This window comes from Saccostrea cucullata, unplaced genomic scaffold (assembly GCF_032062105.1).
Source record: "Saccostrea cucullata isolate Sc308-1 unplaced genomic scaffold, CSIRO_AGI_Scuc_v1 ctg473, whole genome shotgun sequence".
Classification (NCBI taxonomy): Eukaryota; Metazoa; Mollusca; class Bivalvia; order Ostreida; family Ostreidae; genus Saccostrea; species Saccostrea cuccullata.
Window position 1 is genome coordinate 137527 of NW_026938446.1, and position 27609 is coordinate 165135.

At 32.9% G+C, this 27609-nt stretch overlaps 2 protein-coding genes across 5 annotated transcripts in view; one reads left to right on the forward strand and one right to left on the reverse strand.

Annotated features, from left to right (window-relative positions):
- Positions 1-121: 121 nt before the first annotated feature.
- On the reverse strand, positions 122-7123 carry LOC134250307 (MAP kinase-interacting serine/threonine-protein kinase 1-like). Of its 3 annotated transcripts, none has more exons than XM_062732672.1 (8): positions 7037-7123; positions 4889-5090; positions 4076-4173; positions 3791-3944; positions 3359-3519; positions 3047-3243; positions 2637-2936; positions 122-2517 (listed from the first exon to the last, which is right to left on the reverse strand). In XM_062732672.1, exons 1-8 carry the CDS (start codon positions 7043-7045, stop codon positions 2196-2198), a joined length of 1443 nt encoding a protein of 480 aa, XP_062588656.1. In that variant the 5' UTR covers positions 7046-7123; the 3' UTR covers positions 122-2195. The 3 variants fall into 3 exon arrangements, with proteins under 3 accessions (XP_062588656.1, XP_062588655.1, XP_062588657.1); XM_062732671.1 differs by lacking the exon at positions 7037-7123 and adding an exon at positions 6514-6740; XM_062732673.1 differs by lacking the exon at positions 7037-7123 and adding an exon at positions 5654-5780.
- A 213-nt stretch (positions 7124-7336) lies between these two features.
- Positions 7337-27609, forward strand: part of LOC134250301 (calcium homeostasis endoplasmic reticulum protein-like) — a 52596-nt gene continuing 32323 nt past the window's right edge. Inside the window, exons 1-8 of one of the 2 annotated variants that reach the window (XM_062732660.1) lie at positions 7337-7391; positions 8137-8307; positions 8419-8648; positions 11212-11349; positions 15040-15149; positions 18713-18787; positions 19082-19193; positions 20410-20460. In XM_062732660.1, coding sequence (XP_062588644.1) covers positions 7367-7391; positions 8137-8307; positions 8419-8648; positions 11212-11349; positions 15040-15149; positions 18713-18787; positions 19082-19193; positions 20410-20460 — 912 coding nt within the window. In that variant the 5' untranslated portion in view covers positions 7337-7366. The remainder of the gene's footprint in view (positions 7392-8136; positions 8308-8418; positions 8649-11211; positions 11350-15039; positions 15150-18712; positions 18788-19081; positions 19194-20409; positions 20461-27609) is intronic. The other variant, XM_062732661.1, reaches the window with a different exon arrangement.

The window sequence follows — 27609 nt, forward strand, 5'->3', positions numbered from 1 at the left end:
AATATATGCATATAAAACGCAGTATATATTTCCATTCCATGTCCCTTGTTTGACATTCTCTACTAGCCAACATCCATCGTAGTCGCAGTTTGCCAAGCACATATAAAACCCAACAAAGAAGTAAAATTTTATTTTCTTTATTTTTGAAATGCATCATGACTGAGTTTTACAAGTCATTTTGACAAGCTTCAGTATATCAACAATTCTGGTCCATAAACACAGTGTTGAAAACATTGGCTTCGCTAAAATTCGAAACATAGCAAGCAGTATCATTTACTTAACTCTTCGCCATAATTATGAACATAAATAATTGAAATACCTTCATTTTTTTATTTCCTAAATTTCAACAATAAAATTGCACTTAAACAAATTAAAATGCTGAATTTCAATTTCTTAGTCTAAATATGGTTAATTTTAATTTCTGTGTTAAAAATACAAAGAACTTTGATTTGGCTTATTCCAATAATTAATGAACATCATCGATCACATATGGAATGCAAATCAGAACACATGGTTATATTGAGCATTGCAAAAGTTATCAATAAATTTCCTCAGGAAATTTTAAGAGAAATAATCTTTTTTTTTAAATCACAAAAATATAGCACAAAGCTGATTCAATACAGATTTGTTTTTAAATCAAGTGGCACAATGTGTTTTGTCATCGCTGGCTTGGATTCAAGCACAGCAGCACTTTCTTTATACACCATACAAAATATAAAACCCGTTCAGCATCCAAAAGAGAAAAAAAAATTACAAGATACCATGCCCAGGGATTCCATGCAAACCTTCTAACAATAACCATACTTTGAGATCCAAGGCTTGCAAGGACCTCCATGAACATGGCCAACATATACATAAAAATTCCAGATCTTAGCATGCCAGTCTGTTCGTTTTCAGAGGTGTACTTAATTACCACACCCTGACTTTGACACTTAGCCTGATGGTAACAGTCCTTCTATCTATTTTAAAATTCTTCCTTTCACCCCCACCCACCCTACTACATTACAAGGGATCCATTTTAAAGGACATTTTGTAAAATCAAGTACCTTTTTTTTTTTTTTTACATGAAAAATGATACTAATATCTGTTGAAATTTTCTATATAAAACAAAATGTTCAGGTTTGAGAAAAAATTGTAACTAAAACATGAATAACAATCTCGCATATAAAATGCACATTTTTTAAACAATATTTTTTTTTCTTCAAACAAGAACTGGCAACAACAAGCTCAAATACAAGGCAGCTTTCTCTTAACATCACAATCACGAGAGTTAAATATCACATGAATATCCTGTTGCCATTCAGGAATTCTTCTCTTTTTTTTTTTGACTATTTTTAGCACATGGACATTGACAAAGACAAGAGGTATAATATTGTATAACAATGACGGATTTCAACTTTTTCCAGGCCTTAGCTCTTCAGACATACATTGTGTCTTTTCTTCTAACATGAACAATTCTCTATGCACAAGTTATAATGGCACCAATATGACATATATTTAAAATTTAAACACTTCTGACTTTTTTTGAAAGTTTTGTAATATCAAAAACATGGTTTTGTTCATATTTAGAAAGTTGGAAAATTATTACCGGTTTTATGTACAAAAAAAATCCTCTTAAACAAGAGTGTGGGAGATAATTTCGAAATTTACAAACTGCTAAGTCCTAGAAGTAAGACTGCTTCAATTTAAAATCATTTCTACGCAATAACTGTAAAAATACAAAATGGAAACATGGAAAAATAAACAGATAAAATCGAACACATGGACACTAAAAAATATAACAAACATTTCAGAACAGAAATGTACTTGAAAAAATACTAATCTCATTTTCACAACCATTAAGTACTCTTTTCACTTCCATACAACTCTCTGCATTCATAAATCATAAAATCATACACACACAAACTTTCACACATTGATTTCTTTGATTGCTTAATTTTTCTTTTAAGAGCACTCTTCAGTTGTTTTCAATCTTCCATCTATCTCTAATCAATTCTTCTCTCTCACAGTGAAGACAATATGTCTCAAATTATTTTTTTTCTATAAAGACTTGAAAGACATTGGATATCTTTTCTTTTTCTGCTATTCAATTGATTTTAACATAGCTAAATATACTTTGATAATAACACAAGATCCCTGAATAAGTGTTTCTATGACAGAATGTCTTAGAATGGAAATGATGAAAAAAAAAATGACTACACACTCAAGCCATAGGTTGAGGAATGTGAGCTGGGGAAAGAGTCAACACTGTCGCTCTGCTCGCCTGAAGTGTTCAGATTATGCATTGTAGTACATGTGCGTCGTTTGGCAAGTCCCGAACAGGGAGGGGAAAGTTTGATGGAGGGTACAAAGAGGTCGTCCCCAGAGTCTGTCTCATCCGATTCCTCCAGCAAATCCCCGTCTCTGTTGCCGATGAAAAACGAGGCCGGTTCTGATATTAACAAGTGTTGCTGCATCATGCGGTTGATAGATATCGCCTCGCTGGCGAAGCACTCCAGGTCTTTGGTGCTGTTGTTTCTGTAAAAGATAATAAATCATTAGTCACAATTATCATACATGTTAATCTCAATGTACTGTCTAGGAAAGACATCCTCATAAGTTGACTCAAGATTGTGCCAAAGCTGAGTAATACATACCTGGTAAGCACTCTGGGGGTGGCCAAGGGGGTGGCCGCAGGAGGGGACTGGACCCAGGGGTGGTGCAGGACCTCCACAGCGGTCAGCCTCTTCCTGGGTTCCCTCACTAGCAGCTTACGGATCAAATCCTTAGCTTCCTCGGAGATGTCGCTCCACTCGTTTTCGGGAAACTCGAAGATGCCATCCTGGATCCTGGTGAAGAGACTGTCCTGACAGTCCTGGCAAGTCTCCCCCCTCTCCCAGCCACAGTCCTCCCCACACTGACCATAAAACGGGGGGCACCCACACAGCATGATGTACCTGAAAATCCACAATCACACATATTATTGTTCTGTAAATTCTTACACCAGTGAATGTTGCTTTAATAAAATCTTTAATCATCTTGAGAAAAAATATCTTCTAATACTTACAATATAGTTCCAAGACTCCACAGATCACATTTTTTGTCATATTTAAAGGACTCCCCCACCCAGGCATCAACAACTTCGGGTGCCATGTACTCGGCTGAACCAACAGGGGTGAGTAGTTCAGGGGTGGTGCAGTTGTCATTCTGACTGACTGGAACTCCACTGGCAAGGTCAAAGTCACAGATACGAATAGGTACCACCTAAATTAAAAAAAAAATTTTAGTTCTAAATGTCTCAAAAACTTTATAAACTTGGACAAATTTGACAAAATCTCAATTTTTTTTTTACAACACAAAAATAGTATGCTATGCCTACCTCATCAGTTTTCTCACATAAAATGTTTTCAGGTTTTAAATCCCGGTGAGCAATTCCTTTTCGATGAAGAAAATCTAAAGCTCTTGCAATGTCACGAACAACCAAACTTGCTTCGCTCTCGGTCAAGTGACCTCTTCGTTCGATGTTGGCGAGTAAGGTACCTGAGAACACAAAAATAACACCCTGGTTATCATAATCGCACAAAAACCTTTACAAAAGCCGAACTCATTATCATAAATTTAAATATCCCCGAGGTAAACACAAACAAAGCACCTGTGTGACCTCAGGCACAAAATAAACACCACTGGCCTAGATTTCCTATCAATAACAAGATCTTTTCATTTGCAACGGTTTGTGCAGATCTGTGATTTTAAAAATTGCGGTTAACCATTTAACAAAGACAGAGAAAATAACCTGGTGAATTCCTCTTACCTCCTTGCATCTTATCAAAGACAAGGTAGAACCGCTCAGCCTCTTCAAAATATTCATACAGCTGCAAGATGTTATCGTGTCCTTGGCACAAATGGAATATCTCAATTTCTTTAAAAACTTTGCTTCTTGATCTTCCATTATTTTTTTCTATGATCTGCAAATAAAAATAGTCATAAATTACCTTCATTATATGTACCAGCCTATTTTTTTTCCTTGGAAGATTATAAAAGTATTTCCTTTTTGAACCTTTCTAAACAATTTCACTAATATCTAATCTATAATTACCTTTACTGCATACTCCTTGTTTGAGTGGATATTTTTGTAAGTTTGTACAGATGCATAAGATCCATTCCCAAGCATTTCCCCAGTTGGTCTGTAAAGGTCTGTAAATATAAATTGACACTGATGCAATACACATTTTCCTGCAGGATAAAAAATGTAATTATGCACATCTTGCATAGATTACTCTCTTCAGGCAAGCACCCTCTCGTCTCTCTCGTGTGAACTTGTGTTCAGTGAAACATAAAACAGTACCAGTCTTTCCTTTCTGCTCTAGTGCCAACATCAAATATATCTTTGGCAGCCCATCTTTATTTTATGAGTTGTGCGATGTTATTTAGAGTTCATTATTGTTACCGAAGGGAAAAAGCCAACATATGAAGCAATGATTCATCCCTAGCCAGATGCTGCCATAAGTCTATAACTATTGACATGGAAAAGTCACGAGGCATTGACACATCATACACATCATCCCATTGACCTATATTTACCACATCCTATATATAAACTTAGATCAAAAATGATACTTCTGGCAAATTTCCACTTAATTCAAATTATAGGAAGTAAAATTACACGATTCTATTTTTAGGGGAAAAAATTCCTGATGTCACACTGATGATGCAATTCTAAAAATAAATTGAGGTTTTTGGTGAATTTTACTTCCCCTTTAAATGATAAAATTTGATACTAAAAAAAGAACAGTCATTGAACCTAAAAAAAAAATCTGCCCACACACCTGAAAATTTTCACAATTTATCTCTTGGAGCTTTGGATTTAAAAACCTCTTTTACTGTACATTGAACTGAAAGTTATATTTACCATTAAATTGCTTTTCTGGTATGTCAGCTGCCCTCCTCCTTTTCTTCTTATTCCTGTGATTCCTGTTAAATGGACTGGTGTTGTTGTTGTCGTTGATGGAATTGTTGTTATTCTCCAGGTCGTTGTCCATTTCCAGGGTCAAGCAGCTGGTCAACTCCAGGCTGTTGGGTCGTCTTGGGGAGGGACAATACTGAGAATCCACCTGAATATTCAAAGGCATGGTTCAGAACACAGAGTGATAGATTTCAGAGTTCTTAGTTCAAGACAGACAGCTAAATGTACAAGACCCCAAGTGATTGATTTCACAGGGGCTGGCACCTTATATAGATGGCAATAATTTCAATAGCTCAAATTAATGCTGAACAAACAGTATTATAGACATTTAAAATTGAAAATGTGTTATAATCACAGTGTCTCAATCTATTTCTCTGTTTTTTCAGCCATTGGCTGCACAGCAGGGATAATTAGCAAAATGTTAATACACCTGTACAGTAAATTACATTAACTCATTTCACATTCAGACAACCTTTTTAATTCATTGCATTGAGTAATATTACATATGTCAATGTTTCATTTTGTGATTTAATTAACAGACCAGTTTTCAAAATCTAATTACTTCAAATACTGTAAGTACATTTTAGTCATTTTTCTGACATTTCAAATCAATTTTAAAAAAATAATGTAAGAAAAAAAAATTATAAAACCAAACAGAATTTTTATAAAACTGAAAGTTGTATGATATACATTTAAAAAAAAAATACTTACTTATAATTGAATAAATAATTCTATAATTGGCACCACAATCAAAATTTGTAATTAATCTCCTCCACATATCTATGATTTCCCAGTGAACACTATATAGAACTTAGTTCCCAGAAAGAGGGGGAGCCTATGAAACACATTGGCTTATATACTCCTCCTCAAGAATTCTAGTTGCATCAGATATGTGAAACTACTGACGAAACAATCTATTTATAGAACTCAGACTATTCCGGATGGTTCTATGTAAAGATTTACATATCAATGGCCAGACATTGATCATTTAAATCTCTCGTTTTATTTATACCCTACCAATGGCGTTACTTATTTCACAGTATCATTTTGTCATTCTTTGTTTAGTTTTGGGGGGTTGCCAAATTCCAAAGGAGCTTGAAATTAGAAATTTCAGCATATGTATTATTAAATTAAACCAGAATATGAAATACAAATTATAAAGTTGCAAAATTGATTTTAGCTCAATAAACTGTTCATAAAGGTTTATGAAGGTAAAATATACACTTATGAAAAAAGGCCAATAATGGCTTAATACTGTGAAATTTTCTCAAAAACATTTTTCAAGTGTTTTTATTTTTACATATCTATACCCTTGTACCATACAATGATAACACTGGAACTTGCATTGCATGAAAGTGTCACCACGATAAATTCTCTGAATATTTATATATATGTGTGTGTTGTTTATTTGCCAAAATATGATGTTTACTTTGTTAATTGACTAATTACCTTGTTTGACACCCGCAAATGGCTAAATTGTCAAACAATAGTTAAACAATCAACAACACACAAACAGTATAAACACACAATTAAGCTGTCAGTCCATTTCTTTGTTGCTACACTCTACTTACGTCAATCATTATTCCAGGCATTGATGCTTTGTAGTCGATCTATCCGAGTAAAAAATATTGCACAAAGATTTGGCTGCCTTTAAACTGTCGCTCAATATGAGACCAATATATCCAAAATGAAACCTTTAAGACCCTTGTCTATATTCATTAAGGTCTAGAGACCTACTTTCCGATGGTAATCACTCGCACATATTCACTCTCCAACAACAAACGTTCAACTGAAGATCATCCGACTGCCTCAAGCTATTTATATCTAGACTACGTGGCCTCTCCGATGACTGGCTGACTCAACGGAGTGTGGCGCAATCAATCAGCCGACACTGTTGACGTAGTAGGTTACACGTTCGTACGATTGTTTACATCCGCCATGTTTATAGAAAGACCGTGAAGGTCATAGACAAAAAAAAAAGAAAACACTGCACTGTGTGCAAAACTTGCGCAATCATTTACAGTTTTCAATCATTGAATAAGACCACTACACCAACTGTATAAATAATTAGATAAACTTAACAATGAAACTTACCTCTTTCATAGTGCAATATCGATATTTTTGTGAGCAATGTTTCTAGAAGTTCTCCCGCGAAATCCACCATCTTTTTCACAACATTCATTCGGCAATGATCGGATAATTCCGTCAATCCTCTGAAAGTTGTTTTAAAAAATCAAACTAAAATTTATTCGTCTTAATTAAGCTTATTGTTATTTAAAAAATGAGTTAAAAAATTATTTTCGTATCCTTTGTATTTTTGCTACCATATTCCTGAAGTCTCTTAAACGTTTTAAGTGAAGGTTTTATGGCTATTTTTACAAGAGCTATATCAACAAAGAATTTAAACAGCCAAATAGTGAGAGGATGGATCTTCCCAAGCCGCCAGAAGGTAAAATTGTCAATATTGATTAGAAAAAAACAAATCTTTAATGAAAAAGACAAATTTGCAAATTATATATGCAGTGAAGAAACTAACTAATACACCTGTAAGAAATCAAGTGTCTTAACTTATTCATATCAGCATAAATATGACAAGAATGAAGTACCTATATATGTAAATTTAGATAACTTTGAATATTATATTACTAGCAGAGACATTTACAGTTCTAATGTCGGTGTTTTATACATATTAAAATTATGTTTATTTAACACCACACTAATTATAAAACTGCCATCTAATTAAGTAATTATTGTTAGCTTTGACTACCAACACATCAATTTATAAATTCTCTCCTTGAATTGGAATTATCCCGATTAAATACTACTAGCCTTAACTTTTGCAGTGTTTTTCATGAATTTGAACACACAACATCTAAATATGTATATTTTATAATCGATTAAAATGGATCAAAATGTGATTGAATATTTAAAATAACGTTTTGATCTTTTCAATAAGTGATTGAAAAGGTCCAAGTGATTAGTCTACTAGTCTCTTTCATCCCTGAATAACCTTATAATTGTCCATACCCATTAGACTAACAGAAAAAAATATGGTTCTGGCTGCTTCATAAACTTAATAAAAATTCAATGTTTTTTGAGGTTTCAGACTTGCAAGAAATGAAACTGTAGTTTCAATAGTTTGACACAGCCCTGTTTGTTATCAATTAATTATATCACTATCACCTATTTTCCAGATCATGACCTGAAGAACATCATTGATAAACTGGCTCAGTTTGTTGCCAGAAATGGACCAGAATTTGAACACATGACAAAACAAAAACAAAAAGATAATCCAAAGTTTTCCTTTCTCTTTGGTGGAGAGTTCTTTAATTACTATCAATATAAAGTAACCACAGAGCAAGCAGGTAACCTTGAATTTTATTTCTTTAAAATAATTATCAAAGAAGTCTTTGATCAGAAATGATGTTCAAGTTACTGAGTTAACTGATTTCAATATTAAGAATTTTATTTTTTAGTGGCCAAAAAGCAGCAGCAACAATTAGTGCAACAACAGCAAATGGTGCAACAAGTGATGACACAACAAGCCCTTCAGACAGCACCATGGCAGCAACCTCCACAGGCCAACCAGCAAATTCAGAACCTGCAGCAACAGATTGCTCAGCATCAAGTGATGATGGATCAACAGATACAGCAAAGCGAACAGAACTTAGCTGCACAGTACCAGAGCTTCATACAGCAACAACAGGTCTAAAAATAAACTAATTTAATTCCACAATATTTTATTGACCTTTAAATTGTTTTAATGAATTTTAAAAATTTACATTCACCAAAAATGTCAAGGTACTGCAGGAAGATGCATTTGCATTTTGATTGAGATTTCATGTAAGATTCCTCTTAGTTACTGTTTAATTGCACATGCTTTTAGAATTAATTGCAATGCAGGGTTTTTATTTGCAAAATAACCTTGAATAATATTTGTCATTGCTAAAAATATTTTTTGTGGTGAATTTTAAAGAAAAGTTACGTTTTATCACTGCTCTACATGGAGATGAACAGACTTTTCAAAATTGCAGGTGGCTAGTGATTTTACTTGGCTGAAATCACAATTGTATGGACCAAAATATTTGATTGGGGGAAAAATTAAAAGCATTTCCACTTTCTACCTCCCGTTTTTGTAAAAGTACATGTATCACCTGTTTCTTAACCTTTTTAAAAGCCCAACTGGATGAATATGTAGACCATTTTTTAGAAGTCTTGATTTAATATTTATTGATTTTATCATATGATACCTATAGATTCTGTCCTTTTGTTTTTGCCGCTGATTAATGCATAACATTTTCAGAAACCTGTGTTGAATATTAATTCGATATGTTTTTGGAAATATCTTAAGAATGAATGACGTTCTTAAAAAAAAGAGCTGACAATCAATTGATAACTTAAAGAGACAAAAATTTGAATTTATGGCAAATTTATTTACGTTTTATGATAATGACGTGAAGACATAGTTGGTGTGGGTGGGTATCAATATTGCATGCTATATCAATATTATGAGAATAGCATGATATTGAATGTGTTTTTCTACTTAACCCATTGTTGTATGGTGTGCAATGCCATAAGAAAACCACTAAATGAAAATAAATTGGTCAGTGCTGATCCATTACATTTGTATTACCCATCTCGGTATATTTGTGCTTTGCACTTTGCACAGCACTTTGCTAAAAACAAAATATGATTAAGTTCTTGATCACTGCAGAGGTGGTTTTATCACGTGGACTTTATTTGCTAATACTATTAGACAGTTTGACAAAGTGTCATTGTTGTCATGAACAGACAAATTCTAATTTATAGGATGTAAGTAAATGAAACTTTTAAAATGGTTCATGTTTGTGATAAGCACCCAGTTCCTCTAATTACCAGTAATACTTCATGGACAGTATTTATTTGTTCCACAAATAGACATTTTTCTCTCAGGGAGGGGTCAGGGGAAATGTGTACCGTGTACAGTTTTAGATGAAATAAATAATCCAATAATTTTGATTAAAGAAATTTATCAGGCATGATGTGACCATGTAATTTAAAATGATCGAATCTCTTAGAATTGAAGTATGACTACTGTTTGAGTACAAACTTTCTGCATTTTTTATGAACATGAAGATTCAGAAAATCTTTTTAGTTTAAAAAAGAAAAATATATATTCAAGCATCATATGTGCATTTTGCAGGCAAGTAAAATATGGTAATGCTGGTGTCAAATTTACCAGATTTTGACCCCCATTCTAGCATCTGAAAAATTATCTGTATATATGTAAACTCCAGACTCCATACAGTTTGACTTTTGATGAAAATTTTAAAAGCAAATTAAAAAGTTTAGAAATTAGAGAGTTCTACAAAAACTATATGGAAAGAAAGGATTGAGATGTATGAGACAATATCAATAATACCTCTTGATGAAGATACTGTAAACTTGGAAATTTTAAGGAGTAAAATTTGTGACTTCTTTGTTACAAAGCATTTACATGGGGGAGGGGGGTAATTTTTGCACATGATTAGAGTTCACAAAATGAGTTGATTTGTTAAAATCATTGAGGTAATGTCCTGAAAGTTTACTTAATGAACTTATGAAATAAAAAAAATCAGGGAATTATAGAGCATTTACTTACTGAGCAAATCATGTGCATTGGCCTTCTTTTCGAAAATCCTCATGAGGTTTTGCAGGATTTATCAGCATGCCTCGACTTAAAGACATGTTTGTTAGAGAAAAATGCCTGATGCTGTGATAAATCCCATTACAAAAGGTCTTTATACGGATGGCTATCATCACACAAATGCTCGGTGGGGTACATGTAAGGCCAAAGGTTCATATAAAGGAAAGGAAAACTATTTATTCTTGAAAATAACAGTATTTCATCCATCTGTCTGTCTGTCTAGGCTAAGATCTTTGAATCTTGTCTACCAGTAAATGTACAACCGATATTTGCAGATAGTAATACATATAATGAATTCATTTCAAGGTTATACCGGTACCTGTAGGGTCAAGGTCCTTGTAATTTTCCCCTTTCCCTTTATAATTAACTTCTTGGAAAAAAAATCTTTAGAATCCAGAGATGCTCTCAAAAAGTGACTAAACAAAGTGCACATTTTTAGATTGTACATATTTTGCATAATTATAGAATTTATTTTCTTTGTAAATTTAATGGTCTAAAAACAACATCTGGTTGTTTTTTTTTTTAATTTGATTTTAACTTGGTACAATAGTTGACAAAAATTTCTATATGCACAATTTGTTTCAAAAAAATTTCTCTTTAACAGATTCAGATTGAGGAGGCCATAGTGAAGTCTAGAAATGAACAGCTGGAGAAACTGTGTGCCGAATGTGACATCAAAATGGAGGATTTGGACGGCACAGTTCAACCAATCATTGACTCCTGCACCAAGGATGCAATTCTGGTAAAAGACCTCTGGCTTTTCTTTCTTTTTCCTCTGTAGCTCTGCGGTAATATTGATTTTGGATCTTGTCTGCTCCTAAGGTCTGTGTCAATGATCAGGTTGCTTGCACTTTAGAATGTTTAGGCCATATAAAATTGAAATCTTGGTTCTCAGGCCCGCGCGCACTTTAGGAGCCGCATTGTTTATTGTATTTTTGATAAAATAAAAAAAAAAGGGCACCTCATTTGTTTTTAGTTTAGTATTCAAATATCACTTCCGGTAGCCATTTTACAATGAGATTTTGGCTACTTCGTTTGAAAATACATTCGAGGACATTACCTACGATGTTACACGCCGTTAAGCAATGGATAAAGCAGAAATTTTGATCAGAAATGGAAAGTATATCTGTGATTAAAAAATTATCTTTATGTTAAAGAAAATTCGGAAATTCAAATTAAAAAAAAAACCTCCCTCATCTACTTTATTGCCAATAAAATGAAAAATAAAATGCCGCCCTCCGCATCTGTTTTGGAGAAAATTGGCCAGAGAACCAGGGCATTAAATTTAGATAGCCTTAATTATAAAAAAAAAAAAAAGGCAATTTTAAATCAAAGGTCAATCTTTTGCCATGAGGCCCTCAGAGGGATTTTTAAAAGTCATATAAATAAAATGAGAGATACAGTCAAACAAAATTTTAGACCATGTAATGTTCACACCTTTTTCCTATTGTCTCTCAAAAAATACCGTATAAGTGGAAATTTTAGCGAGACGCAAATTTAGTGATTTCTACTTAAAATATGGTATTTTATTTTTAGCAAGAAGTAATTTTAGCGATTTTAAAATGCTAACTAAAGAAGCTATTACAAATAATACGCAATTATTTTTAAGCGATATTTAATTTTAGCGACGTCAGCACCCTCGCTAATAATGCCAAAATTAAATCCTCGCTAAAAATTCTACTTATACGGTATTTGCATGGTAAATTGTACATGCAGTGCTTTATACCAATTTTACTTATATGCAAGCTCTTGATGCTCAAAGTGTGCTGATACATATATATAAGTCTCTATTCAATAGTCCACTAGCAACCTGATTTACCTGTAAAATCCCGATTTTGTTCATAAAATGATTAGACTTTCTAATGAATTTGAATGATACTGTCTTTGAAAATATTTTGCTGAGTTCAGATGAAATGGAATTATGCATACTAAATGATATATGTATATCTTCGAGATTTCCTTTTTTGGATATAGTGCCATTTAGTACTACATAACCACAAAACCCCAGAGACGTAAAAAAAAGTGACCTTTATGGAGTCTTACCATCTTTATTTTTTACTTCCTGGAGTAGTGTAGGAGTTGTCCATTAGATGGCCGCCATGTGACCATCAGACACACTCTGGTGTCCAGCAGAAACTATTAGTGTTAACCACAAACTGGCCATAAATCGCCTCCTGCGAGTTGTCAACAAGTCTATAAAGACAAAAATAAGGCTTCTTCCATGTAAGGGGTGAAGGTCTGTGATGGCCCGTTTAGTGTGATTTTATGAAACGTGCTGGAGTAATTTACTCCCACCTAGTGATTTAGGATCAGAACAGGTGGTATACCAGCCCCCCCCCCCCCCCCCCCCAAAAAAAAAAGCAGGTGAATCAATGTTTTCCTTCTTTTAAACCCCTTTCCCTTATAATGCTGGTTTATTTTTGTAATATAATATTATTACATTATATTACAATATTACATAATACTCAGATAATGTAAGTTTATAGGGAGGGGAATATGAAATGGGGCAATTGAAAGCTGTTTTAAGAATATCTAATGACAATCAAACCTTCAGTAAATACTTTTTGGGTATGGACCAATAGTCTGTAGATGATAACCACAGAGTTAGGACTAATTACATGTACCGGTAAAATTCTGTATAAGAAGGACTATCTCTTGTCCAAAGGATTTAAACAGATTTGGAGATGTAACACAGTACTACTATAATATAAACTTCAGTAGAATCTGTCAAATCTGTACCATCTCTAATCTAGTGTTGTAGTTATTATTCTAGTATATCGGTAAATTTCACCGCAAAAATGTCAGCTTAATTTTTTTTTTTAATATGATAGTCTTGAATACATTATGTCAAGAAAAGTAGGACTCTTCTACTTAATAAGTATGAATTTTATTAACTGACTTGATGTATTGGCTTCATAACAATAAGTAGGAAATATATTCAAATACAGCATATAATACATGTAATTATGATTTAATAAGTGTTGTGAATTTAATGTTTTTACCTGACAACTTTACAATTTGATTGGATGATTTTTCAAGGTGAAAAATCACTCAATAACGGATATGATCAGATGAAGTGCAGGCAGACTTCTTGATAATTTTTAGGACTTTTATCACATACAGAATAAAAATCCTTTTGTTGATCATGATGTTATGGAAGCAAGACCCAGATGTTTTTTCGATTTAAAGAAGTCTTGAAAAAAATGAAACTGAAAGCCTTTTGATTTATCAAGGTTTTAGAACAGAGAAAGTTGCCCTAGTCATATTCTCAGACTGTACAGCATGTGGCAAATATTGAAAACAAAATTACAAAAGATATTATTATACCTCATTATAAATATTCTAAACAACGCGTTATCTGATTGGTTCTAAGATATCACGTGATCGGGCCATAAAACTTCATATTTCCCGGCCGTCGGCACGCTTTTCATCATATTCCACCTCTTCGGATACTTAGTGCATTTTCCCGCAAAAATTATTGTTCGTTTAAAGAAAACTCCCGAGAGTATAGTAGACGTCACAATGACCTGGTTTACATCATAAAATTGATGATAATGTGTTTACCAAAGGGTTTTATAGTAACTTTACGTAAAAAATGAAAGTTTTGCTTGTTTCGGTATAATAAACAATTCATTGCATGAATATTCGAGAAACATGAAGACATATTCAGCCAAGAAATACCATATTCCCCTCGGGGAATATGATTTTTCTTGGCTGAATAAGTCTTCATATTTCCCTCACTATCATGCAATAAATGTATAAAAGTACATATTCCTACCAGGAACAAGCTGCAGACAATACAAAAAGAACAGGGTACAGTTTCAATACAAATTAAGTCCTATATTTTTCTAAAATATGAAAGTGATATAAGAAATCAAAATTCATTCTTTCTGAATCATAGGAATTCCCTGCAGTAAGAATACACAATTTGTTTTTCTCAAATGACCTCCTAAATGCTAATTGTGATGTCATTAACTTGTGCATTTTCCCGTATTTTCTTAAAGAGTTGCAAAAGACATCAATTTTCAGTGGAAATTTTTTTCTGAAAACATACTCTGCCACCATCGCCCAGAAAGATTTTGAGATATGTGATTTTTCATAGCAGTTTACATAATATATCCAAAAATTAAAGTGGGTGACAGTGGCAGTCACTATTTTCTAAAGGAAAATTAGCACAGAAATGAGTTATTTTGAGGCTTTTCTGCATTAAAATTAGAAATGTCCCAAATTAATGACGTCACATTTCCAGAAAGGTCCTCCTAAATGCCATATTCTTTAATGATTTATCATATTCATCTACTCAACTATTGTTAAAGCCAATTTCATAACTTTTTAAGAACACTAAATTTTTAGGGCACAATAAAGCTCAAACTATACCTTTTTCTTTCTCTGAATTCTTCACTGATGTGACATAATTTTTTTTTATTTCTAGAATGGAAAAAGCTGGATATTTCAGCATTGCACTGCCACAGAAAAGCACTGCGACCTTGTTGCGAAATATTTGCAAAAAAGGTTGGTACAAGCCAATGTTGGCCTGAATAGGTAGGTGATATCAGAAAGAGAGGTAGTTGTCCTAGTGTTGTGACTAACACAGACTTCATCCACGTGACATAATTCCACGCTTTTTCAAATAAGGAATAAAATTTGTTTTACAATATTTAAGAGTTTAGACGATCATCTAAACAGTATAAAGATCGTACTTTTATTAACTTTCATTATTGACGATTCAAGTCTTTATAATTTAATTATTTTAAAAAACTCTATGTTTTTTTAACTGCTTAGAATACTGAATTAGCTTATTAAATTAATCCCAATGCAAGTCAATTTCAGTTTTGGCTTTTTGGTCTTAATCCGAGTGAACCTGAAGTTTTTGGTGTTTTAAATACTAAAGTGGCTTACATGTGTAGCTGTGTTCTTCTTGCCCCTTGATGCTTTTGGTTTATGTCATGTAGATGGGTAGAGTTTAGTGTAATTCTAAAGTTTGCATGCCTTATTATAGGTAGTGGTGGTGTAGACATTCCTATAACTGAATTTTACTAATCACAATATTCTAATCTTCACTGCAGACTAATAGGTGCGGGGAGTTCATATTTCTGTGTTTACCTTATAATATCATAATATCCATAAGGGCATTTATTTTTTATTCACATTTTACAGTGCAACTGCGTTGTAATTTTTTTTGCTACCTTGAGCTTGAAAATAGAACAACAACAAGAAACTCACATTTTTTTTGTTGTCCATCATGTCCATAGTGAGGAAAAAAAATAGTGCAAAAACATTACACATACAAGGCTAACTTTTGGCCTAGCACTTATTTATTAACGGAGCGGGTAATAACGGTGCTGCTTCATTACCTGTGAGGTTTTATCATATGAGATATGGATGCTCTAAATGTGTCAGTTGTCTAATATAAACCGTATATCTTTATCTTTATTTACCCTCAAGCAAAGAGTTGTAAATCGGAGGACATAGTTTTGTTAAAAAACCAAAACAAGCTTTGTATCTTTGTTTTTCAGAAAATATCTAATATATTTTGGTTGCATTGTCTTGTAAAGCAAAAGAGTTGTAAAGCAGTCTTCTCAAAACAATGCAAGGAGTCCAGTCTCTAAAGGGTGTAATTTATACAGAAGTATCTACGATTGTAAAGAAGTATTATGCTTGATATACAAAGAGTCCCTGAAACTCAGTGACAGTCTAATTTATAATGTGTAACATAAATTTATTCTATGGAAAACCACAAGTTTTTGTTGAGTTCCTTGTCCACAATCTCCATTTCAGTATTGTACCTATGACCCAATTATGATTTTGTAGATATAGGAAAAACATTGTAATTTTCTCATAATTTTTTTGTTAACTGTGCTTTCATATATATCATAGTTTTTACATCAATGTTAGATTGACAAAGATTGAGGCTTTCTAGCCCTAAGAGGTCAAATTTTGATTGAAACTTGTCTTTTGTCTGTCAGTCTGTCTATTGTTTCTCTTCTGTAAACTCTTCAGATTTTAAACTCCTTTAGAATAACAACTGGGGCCAACTCCAATAAAACTGTCACAAATCATCCTCAGGTCAAGGACACTCCAATTTGTTTCAGTGAAGAATGGTCAACTCTGCCCTCTTTCAAGGGGAAATGATTCAGAAATAGTAAAAATATTGTAGGGTCTGGAAAAAAAGTCTTCTCAGAATCCTAGGGGTAGAAATGAGAAAATGTGAAACATGTAGTGCATAAATATACTGGTAATAGCCACTGGGGCTAAGATGATGATGGAGCCACAGTGGATGTTTATTTTAACTATGGCATATATATAGTTACAGGATATGTACTAAGAAAAATTATCTCAAGACAATTTAATAAAAAAAAAATGCATAAAAGCACTTCCATGTACTGGTTGGTAATGAATACAGGGACCATCCTAGACCCAAAATTTAGGGAGACTTCACTTCTCCCTTAGAGAAATTTAGGGAGAAGTTTTGAAATTTAGGGAGACTTCTTGGCGCGCGCGGCGCTCACTGATCATTATAAATCTTTAAAATAAAAAAAAAATGGAACTATTTCATTGTTAAAAACTTGAAAAACATTTCAATATTTTTTTCTGTATTAACATGCTAGTAAAAATGATATAAAAAAGAGAAAAAGAATCTGATTTTTTTTTTCCAATTACAAGGTATTAAATGTATCTAGCAAAAAAACAAACAAACAAACAAACAAAACAATGACATTTGTTTTCATTTATTGCATAATATGTGTAGCATAGCATATGCACAGTTAACTTTTAAATTCTATCTTTTCATTTTAAATTTTTAGGCTCATTGCATAGTCATAATTATGTTATTTTCTCTTCAAAATTTGTTTTCAATATTAATGAAAAAAGTTTTGATGTACTAATTGAACTCTGTGGGCATGTATATCGGACGTGTAATTTCTTGGATAGTCAATAACTCCACAATTAACAGTGAAAGTATGTCTGTATTCACAGCATGAATTAATTATTTGGCAATAAAAATATCTAAAATCATCTTCAACATCGATAGCTGACCAGCTGTTTTTGCGTCTGGTTGTGCATAACTTGTAACAATTGGACTTTTTCATACCAGGAAGTGTAAAATCTAGAGGAGTTCCAACGGAGTATTCGATCCATTGGTCATTAGCAGCGAAACATGTGCAAGTGTCCTGCTGTTTTGGTTTATTTCAGCAGTAATAAAACAAGATTTATCAATTACTGACGATTCTACCAGGTTTTTTAATAGATTTTTAATAAAGGGGTTGCAAATGTTAAGGCGACTTAAACTTCGCTTTCAAGATAAATTACGGTGAAGTTTGGAGCCCAAAAGCGACTATTTCGCCTCAGTCGCCCCCTAGGTTGGTCCTTGTGAATATTCAAGACATTATTCAAAGCATGCTCAGCAAGGTCAAGGTTGTTGTTGCACTGATGGGGTGGAATGGGGGGTGTATTTTGCCAGAGGTTTATTACCTGGTAAAAGGCTTCAATTTGTAAAATTAATTGATATCAAACCTTTATGAATATAGTTTTTGTAATCATTAACTCTTATTTGTTGTTCACTGTTAGGAGTTAATATTCATTTAAATGTATATTTAATGAGAAGAGAAGGGTGATTGAGGTGGGTGTTGTGTACTTCGCCTGTTTGTTTACACTGTCAAAATCTTGACATCTCAACATGATATAATAAAATGTAGGTATAAGGAAGTCACTGAGACCTTGAATATATTGTCTTTTGTAATAAATGGAGATTCCTTTATATTAGGAAAGTGAAAAGTATTTTATAGAAATTGTAGAAATTCCTTATAACCAATAAATCCTTGTAAGCGAGTTCTGTATAACCAAGTTTTACTGTACAAGTATCTAAAAGCTTTGAAATTTTAAATTGAGATATTGAGGATGTTAATGTTGGGCATTTATGATTCAATTGGGAATAACAACTTACTTTAGTTTAAGCATATCCCTTCTGCATGTATGAACATTGACATACTGATGTTTTAAGATTAAGCAAGTTCTTCTGCAACTAATTGAAAGTACTTGTAGTCCTTTTGAATTAAGGTTTTACATTACAAGTTTATTAAATGTTTTTGTGTGTCTTCTTTTTACAGGATCACATCCAAGGATGCATTATTTGAGATGCGCTTACACCTGATTTACCTTATTAATGATTTACTTCACCACTGGTAAGTCCGAAATCTGCACACCACCTGTTTCTTCCAATACTGAAATTTTTGCCTCCTTTTTATTTTTGTCCTATACACAAGTGGGCGAATTTAAGACAGTACAATTTCAAACAGAATAGTGACTTGGTGAAATAAATTAGTGCAAAAATTATTTGCAAGTGTGAAAGGGCAAAATTAACATGGGATGAAAATAACCCTGTATACAGTTTCTGCTTTTATGGAATGCTGTAGTTTTATTCACCATTTTCATACTGATTATGACGTACATTTTTTTTTATCTCATGCACATTGCAGCATAAGAAAAAATGCTGGTGAGTTGAAGGTCAGTTTGGAGAAAGTAGTGGTTCCGATATTCTGTACAGCAAGTTCAGGGATAGAGGAAGACAAGAAACAAAAACTTAATAAGGTAAATAGAAAAAGTTCATGAATATATGATTTAAAAAATAACTATCAAAAGAAATTGTTCAGTTACCTGATACTACATAAATGCAATTACCCCCCCCCCCCCCCCCAAATTTGAAACTCCCCCCCCCCCCCCCCCTCCCCTTATTTTTATATTGTACATTTGTGCAGTTTTGCATTTGGCTGAAATTTGAAATCAACTTCATCTAGTACAGATATGCAAATTTGGGTGGTTACGTTTAAGTTGACATTTATGTTGTAAGAAAATAAATGCTCTTTTGCATAAGTTGTAATGTATGAAAATGATATTAATGGATTCTGAGAGATCTTAAGAATTTAGAAAGATGTTCGTTTAAGCTCTGGTGTGGTTAGATCCTAGTACGACTTTAATGAAGGCAGAAAGAATAATTCTTTGACATGGGCCTGTCGCGGTGAATGATGTACAATTACATAACAGCAAAGTTCAGTGTTAACGTCACCGCTACAAGAAATGGAATATCTATGAAGTCAACATCACATGAGTCTGCATATAAACAAAGGAATCTTAGAGATTGTGTTATTTTTGTGGATTTCTGCTTTTGTTAAAGAAACAAGCCTTTATTTTGGGTAAATGAGTGTGTAATATTTTATGCATGCAGTGATATATACAGAACTTATAGAATATTCTGTCCTGTCCACCCAATGATTTACTTAACAAAATAAATTTGTTGAGTATAGATTTTGACATTTAACAAGTGCATTTTTTGACCACACACAGACTTAGTACCATTGTGGGATTAACAATTAAAACTTACAAATTTGTTTGTTCTGTCACAGTCACCTGATTTCATGTAAAGGATAGGTGAATTTTTGGAAGCCAATTTGAAAAATAAATGCATAAAGATTAATTATCAAAGTTTATAATCAATGAATGTAAAAAAAACAATTAGAACATTTAATGTTCCCCATTGAATAAAAGGGGAGGGGGCTTTTATTTTGCCCTTATTTATATTTCCACATTGGGAACATATATGTTTCAAAATCATATTTTTCTCAATTTTGCCTTGATTGTGTAGCAGTTTATCTCTTAGGAAATTTCTTGGCATCTACTTCATTAATGCAAGTCTTAGCTTCATATAAAAAAAAATATCAGTCTCAACTACAGAAAAAATTATCTTCCTTTAAATTGTGTCTTCAAGGATGTCATGAAATATGATTTTATTTTTTTGCTTTTCCTCTAGCTATTGAACCTCTGGGAACAGAACAAGTATTTTTCTCCGGAAACCATTGAGGTAGGTACAAAAAATCTCAGCTACACGGCACCTTCTAGCTTTTACAGGATCAAGCTAAAACAATCCGTCTATCCATATATTAATTGAGCGGAACACATTTGGAGAACCACAACTACTAGAAAATTGACATATCTCCTTCAAAACGGTGTGAAAAAAAGACAGCGAAAAATGAATTGCTTTTGTCATGCATTATGCATGATAAACCTTTTGTAGTCTGATCGTACAAGCTAAGGTTAAAGCAGAACCTATTGATCAAGTCTCCCGTTCCACTGACTGTTTCTTCCGATTTATGAATTTTTACAAATGCGGGCTTGAAATATGGTTGCAATTAAGATGACATATCCAAATGACACATGCAATAAAAAGAATTGAATATGTTGATGAATTGGAGAACAGAAAATATATTGAAACAAGGAATTACTTAGGTAATTCTTATACAACGGGATTAAATGAAAAGAAATAATGTTGCTGTCAGTAATTTATCACTCTTCAATTTTTTGGTGATGGTAGGATTCATATGTGGTTTTCACTCGATTAAACAAAATTGATCATTTGTATTGGAAAGTGAAGTTTCTTTTTCAAAGAAATATCTAGATGTAGTCCTTTGCATTGATTGTTTCCCTGTCCCATCACAAAATAATTATACAAGACTGTCTTTTCTGGAGTGGTAAATAAGCTAATTTTTCATCTAATTAAGCGCTAAGCGCGCATGCGCAAGCGCTTACTAGGGTGTCTTCAGATTCCATGATGATTTGCATGATCTTTTAATCAACGACCTCTACCGGCCATATATACGGCTGCGCTCAGTACCATAGGTGCTAGTAAACTAATGCTACATACTCAATCGTTTTGAAAACACAGCTCGTCTACCTGTAAATTGTTAATTCTATTATACAATCATATGCATTTTATTTATAACTATATGTGAAAAAAAGAATGCCAAAATTAAATGTGTGAGATTTTACGGTTAGATAAAGAAAATTCCTTCATTTAGAATACCGGTATATACAGCATGTCGCGTGATGCAAAGTGTAATCCAAGTAGGATTGCAGGATTTTAAACTTACCATAAATACTTATAATACAAATTCTTTACGTGGCTGCTAGGCTAGCAAAATTCTTGTTCGAAATTCTTATCTGTACTTAAATTCCGTCTACCACTAAGATCTTGAACGCGCCCATAGCGCGCCCTCTATGAATAATGATATAATTATGTAAACAAATGGAGTTCTATAATGCCTTTGCGTGGCCTCCTATTGTTGACCTAACTTATCTCCGTGGTGTAATATATATGGTTCTTTTTAAAGGTGATTATCCTTTTTAAAATAAATGTTGTATTATATGTTCGATTTCAAAATGACGAACTCAATTTCGAGGAGTGATCACGCTAAGCTTACGAAATACAGCGCCACTGAGCAAGTTATGTAACTCTACCAAGTCGTCTAAAAATATACAACTGGAAATCCCCGACCCTCTGTCGGCTACTTTATTGTAGGAGCTAGCATAATAGGTGTTCATTAGTACAGTCGATATTAACTTTCGTATGTACGGAAATCCTGTGTTTGTGGATAATGGCGAATCTTATCTCTGAACAATATGGTGCATATCAATAAGTACTGGCAAACAACAATTATGTCACAAATCCTATTTCTGCAATGTAATTTGAAAAAGTTAATACAAGTACCGTAAAAAGATTTAATGCGCACGTGTATTTAAAAGTTTCAATAAGTATTTAAAAATCAAATTGGAATCAAATCTATTAGTAGTACATGTACGATTCCATTAAAATAAATGTTTAACTAGGTTCTATATATAGTCTTTATCTGTAATAAAATATTTTGATGCAAAAAATTCCTTTAGACTGAACGCTTGGGTGTTTTGGCTATTTCATTCTTGTCAGCATATTTTACATAGCGAAGAAAAAAAGGAAGCATTTTAAAGTAATTCCGCCAAAATGAGTCAAAGGAAAATACTCACGAATTTTAATATGCTATATTTTTATTTCTAAATAGGAAAGTATACTAGAATTTCATAAATAGAAATTTAATAAATTAAATTTAATAGAAATATTGACAAAAATATTGTTATTTTATTCAACTATAGTATATTCAATACAAAATTTAAAAGTTCAATTTCTATTCATTATTTGTATACCCAGTAACTTTTATTGATTGCCTGTATATATTTACAAGTTCCCATGCTAGGGATTTTTTTTTGTAAAATCGTTTATATAAAAATTATTATAACTTTATAAATATCTATGACTAAATAAAAACAGTTCAAACAAAATATTAAGGCATTTTAAAAATCTTTTATTCATAATCCTAATTACATGTTATCATTAACATGATTAAGGATGTTTTAAATGGAACAAATAAAAAATAATATCTAATTTCTCCCTGTGCACTTTCAAACGCAACTGCCAATAGATCGATCACCTATGCGGCCGATAATAACAAAGACAGGCACGGTCGCCGACAGTCAATTTTGAATTTTAGTAAGTACGAATAATATTCTTGAGAGTAGAATGATTTATTGTTCAAAATTTCACTAGAAGGTTTTGTGTTCTCCACTTTACATTCAAGATAAGGATATCAGCAACATCTTAGGTATCCAAAATTTGTCTAAAAAACCAGCTTTCCAGCTAATGTAGAGCTATAAACATAATCTGAAATGAGATGAGTTAAAAGAAGGGAAAAAATTGTACTGTAAAATTGATATAAATTTAATTTTATCGCAGAAACCTGGACCCACAATGCAATGCAAGTAATCTTGTTCTCTGGACGGGTAACTGTGTTACTGCCCTATGGTGCAAAAAACAAAGAGAGATTATAAAAGTAACCCACTTGCTTTAAAAAAATTGCACAGAGATGGTAAATTAGATTATCTTTCATTTAATTTTTTAGCATATTTAAAGACTTTGTTGTAGTAATACAATTTACATTCGATGTTATTTAAAGTAACAGTCAAGGCAATCAAGAGCTGAGTTTATTTCAGTTAAACAACTGAGGGCCCCCCCCCCCCCCCCCCCCTCCCCTTTACAGCTGCATCGTCAAAATATTACATGTACTTATTCCAATGCAATAAGGAATTTCAATTCCGATGACTTTCAAATTCAAGCCATGCTTAGCGCTTCCCAGTACTTTCAGTACTTTGATTTTTGTTGTGGTGGACGGGATCAATAAATACTGGACATAATGACCCCTGGCCACTCTGCGGTCAGATGACCTTGCATTTTTGTGTGTGTTAGCAAATTTTTTTTGTCTGAAGATGAACTGACAGAAAGCAGTTGTTGGTAAACAAGATGTATTTTTCCTACTTTATTTTACGGACACTTTATAAGACGTAAACTTTCCATAGATTTTTTTTAAATATAGCTTATATAAAATAACTTCTTTTCAATTCACTAATTTCTAAAATGTAAATTTAAGAGAATTATCAAGTCTACAGTAAATTGTGTGATTGCTATCGTGAAGGTTAAAAGTACCTGTTTATCTTTCATTGAATGGGAATTTTTATCTTATTTATGCAAAGTGCTGCACCAATAAAGTTGGTTAGTATTTTCCTGAGGGGTGTATGAATCAGAGAAATCCTACAAGATGTTGCATTGAAGATCACTAAGCAGTTGATTCATATTTTATTGATCTGAATGAAATTCAAATTGTAAAAAAAAAAATGGATGAAAAAAAAATCATGAACAAGGAAATCCTAGATTTTCGATTTTCTTGGAAAGTGAATAATTTTAACAGTCCATTTATCTATTAGATAAAAACAATCTTGTGTGAAATTTAGAATTTGCTGAGACACAGTTATCAATCAACATGTAAATACATGGAATGCCATCCAGAAGATAGATTTGTTTCTATTATTATAATAGTAAAGTGCTTGCCCAACTGTTTTTCCTATTGTATTATTTTCTATTATGGAAGAAAGTATGATGCTAAATAGGGTGGAAACTTGATAGAAGACTACCTAGTATGCATTTGTTTTATTTACATTTGATATATTGTACATGGAAGGAAAGTCCAGACATATTTTGACGTCAAAAAATTCTAAATATTTGGGAAAACTGAAAGAATTAATAAAGCTTTGTCACAATTAAAGTAGGTTTTCCATGATTAACAGAGCAAAGGATTGTAAAAAAAAAATACTTATTGAGACTCCTTTGTGCCATGTTAGATGCGGAGACACCACCACTTGCCTGTGCAAATTTTGACTTGAGCACACGAGGCCATTGAGCAGGGAGGGATCTTTTTTGTGCCAGCACCTACTGCAACATGTAACCTCTGTTTATACGGTCTTATACGAATGAATGGTCCCCACATCCATATTCAACTAAAACTAAATCCTAGTTACAAAAGGATTGAATAAATTACATTGAAATGACCAAGTGGGTGCACATAGTCATGCACTTACATTAAGCCTAGTAAATCTAACTACCAATGTTAAGACTAAAAGAAATACTGTGAAATCACAAATTTTCATGGGGGTTTAATTTTCGTTGTTTTCGAGGTATGAAGAAACCCACGAATTCATGTCCACCACGAAATGTAAAATGTTACATACATATCTACTCAACAATTCTTCATCCACAAATTCAAATCCCCACGAACCAAAAGTTTTTCCTCAAACTACGAAAATTTGACCCCACGAAATATGTGATTTTACAGTATATAAGAATATTAATAGGACAGAATTTGCAATATAAACAAAGACATCTGTGGACATCTGTATATTCTATGCTCACAATAGTATCTGTTTATCACAGTACATTCCTCAGAGGTTTCTGACCTTTTGGTCAGATGCTTGGAATTCTGCAGTTGTTGTGGCTATGGTCTACAGATGGGTACTATGTAATGTATGTAAAACATGTCCTTGATAAGACATGTTACCCTACCTTGAGTTGCACCTGGGTAAAAAGGGGGAGTTTATCAGTTGGCCAATAGACATTTACTGAGAAAACTAATTTAGAAAAAATGATGGCAAAATTATGTTGCACATTAAATTCATACTTTTCAGGAGAATGACAGAGTTTAAAGGATATCTAAAATATCTGTAAATGGATAAAGGTCAACGTTTGCTTAGTAACTAGCATGTGATATCATATTTTGCCTATGGCTTAATTGTTGTACGTATGTATTTTATCATACTATGAGAATGGAGCCTCAGTATAGCACTTGTACTTTTGGGAAGTTGAACAACACACAAGTTTAATTTAGTTGATACATCATGTAAAAGGATCAAAGTGTGATGTAATTCGACAATGAATTGATGTCTGGTGCTTCAAAAAAACAACCCAGGATGTTAACGAAGCTTATTATATCATTAGAATATGAATTTAAAAGTGATTTGCCCTTCAGTTTTGGAAAATATGTTCAGTAAGATCTAATCACTAAAAAATTTATCTGATAATGCATTAATGGTGCTAATAGAGCAAAAATTGTTGACAGCAGTCTTGTTTTATCAAAAATACATAGGAAAACCCCACTGAAATTTAACAGATTAACCTAGTATTTCTTTGATTTACCAGTGTATGTTAAATCAGGTCCTGGAATGTTGTTTCCTGTTTACAGTTGTACAGTGACTGTCACTTGGCGAGCGGAGGACGAGGGGAGATGTCAGTGGTAGAATTGATGGTGCAGTTAAACTGCCCGATCTCTGACATAGTTATATAAGCTTGGGGGAACCACCGGGTTTTCGTAGATTTCTTGGAAAAATGCTTAGTTTTTGTGCCCAGCAGGTTTATATGTTTATAATTATGTTATATAAATAAAGTTGAACTGTTTAAATGATTATTCTTTTCAAGAAGAATATGCTTTAACTGATTAAGTGGAGATGAGCCTTATAAATCTAGCATTGAAGAATTTGTTTTTGAGGTCATTATGGACTGTTCAAATAGCTGACTTTATTATGGATGTTCTGTCTACCTGAACAGTACACAATGGGTGTGACAGGCCAAAGGGGATGCTTAGTCCTCCCAGGCACCTGATCCCACCTCTGGAATTTCCAGAAGGCCCTCTTCATGGATATTGTTTATTAAATTTCTGAGATTGATCTCTGTTCATTACCTTTGCTTTTTTTCAATCTTAATTCATATAGAATATGCTTTTATTGATTGAAAGTGGAAATAATTAAGCCTTAAATCTAGAGCATTGCAGTTTTGTCTTCAGAATATTATTCCGAACTGAAGCACATTGAAAACAGTGACTCATAAAAGACTATGAATATTACATGTATTTCTACAGAAGAATGTAGTCATGGTGCTTAAATTTTTTCTTGAAGAATAGAAGCTAGGTGGAGTAAGTATTTGTTTACAAGGAACCAAGACCCCTAAAAAATGCATAAATATTTGTGTCATTGTAACATAAATGACAAAGTCAGGACCAACACCCATTAGAAGATGGAAAGTTAGGTTCCACCTTGCTTGAGGTCCAGAGAGCAATGTGCATATTAAAATCCTCAAGTCAGAGAACATTCATCTTCATAAATACATATCATTAGGATTAAAATTATAATGGTGTCTCCATCGGGTTCAAGGTTTCCTTCAAGATTAATGATTTGAATTCTTTTAACGATAAATTGCGTAAACATTGTTATTGAAAATTCTGGTTTTTGAAAACAAGTTCTGCAAAAGTGCTTGAAATTTTTTTTTTTTGTCTGCTAGAAATGAATAATTTAGCTTTGAAATTGTTTGTTATAAGAGGTATGATGTCACTCACTGGAAGTGATCAATCTTTCACTTTGGTAAAATACTTCAAAAATTTCCCCTATATAAATTGTAGTCAACAATAATGTGTCCTAGTTAAAACCAAAATTCTTGAATATTAATGATGTTTTGCAATGCATCAATGATGGGATCTATAGATTGAGGCATGCCGTCAACATTTGTCTGTCTGTTCGTTTTAAATATAGCTATGCAAAATGTCTTAATCAAAGATGTCTGTCTCTGACTTGAAAGCTTCAGTATATACAGTCAAACATCATTATTCTGAACACACATAACTTAATTAATCTTCAAACCAGATTCAAGTAACTTGGCAATCCCAATTAATTACTTTTTATGCCCCCCTTCGAAGAAGGGAGGGCATATTGCTTTGCTGCTCCATCGGGTTCAAGGTTTCATTTTCTTCGCAACCGTTGCACATACTGA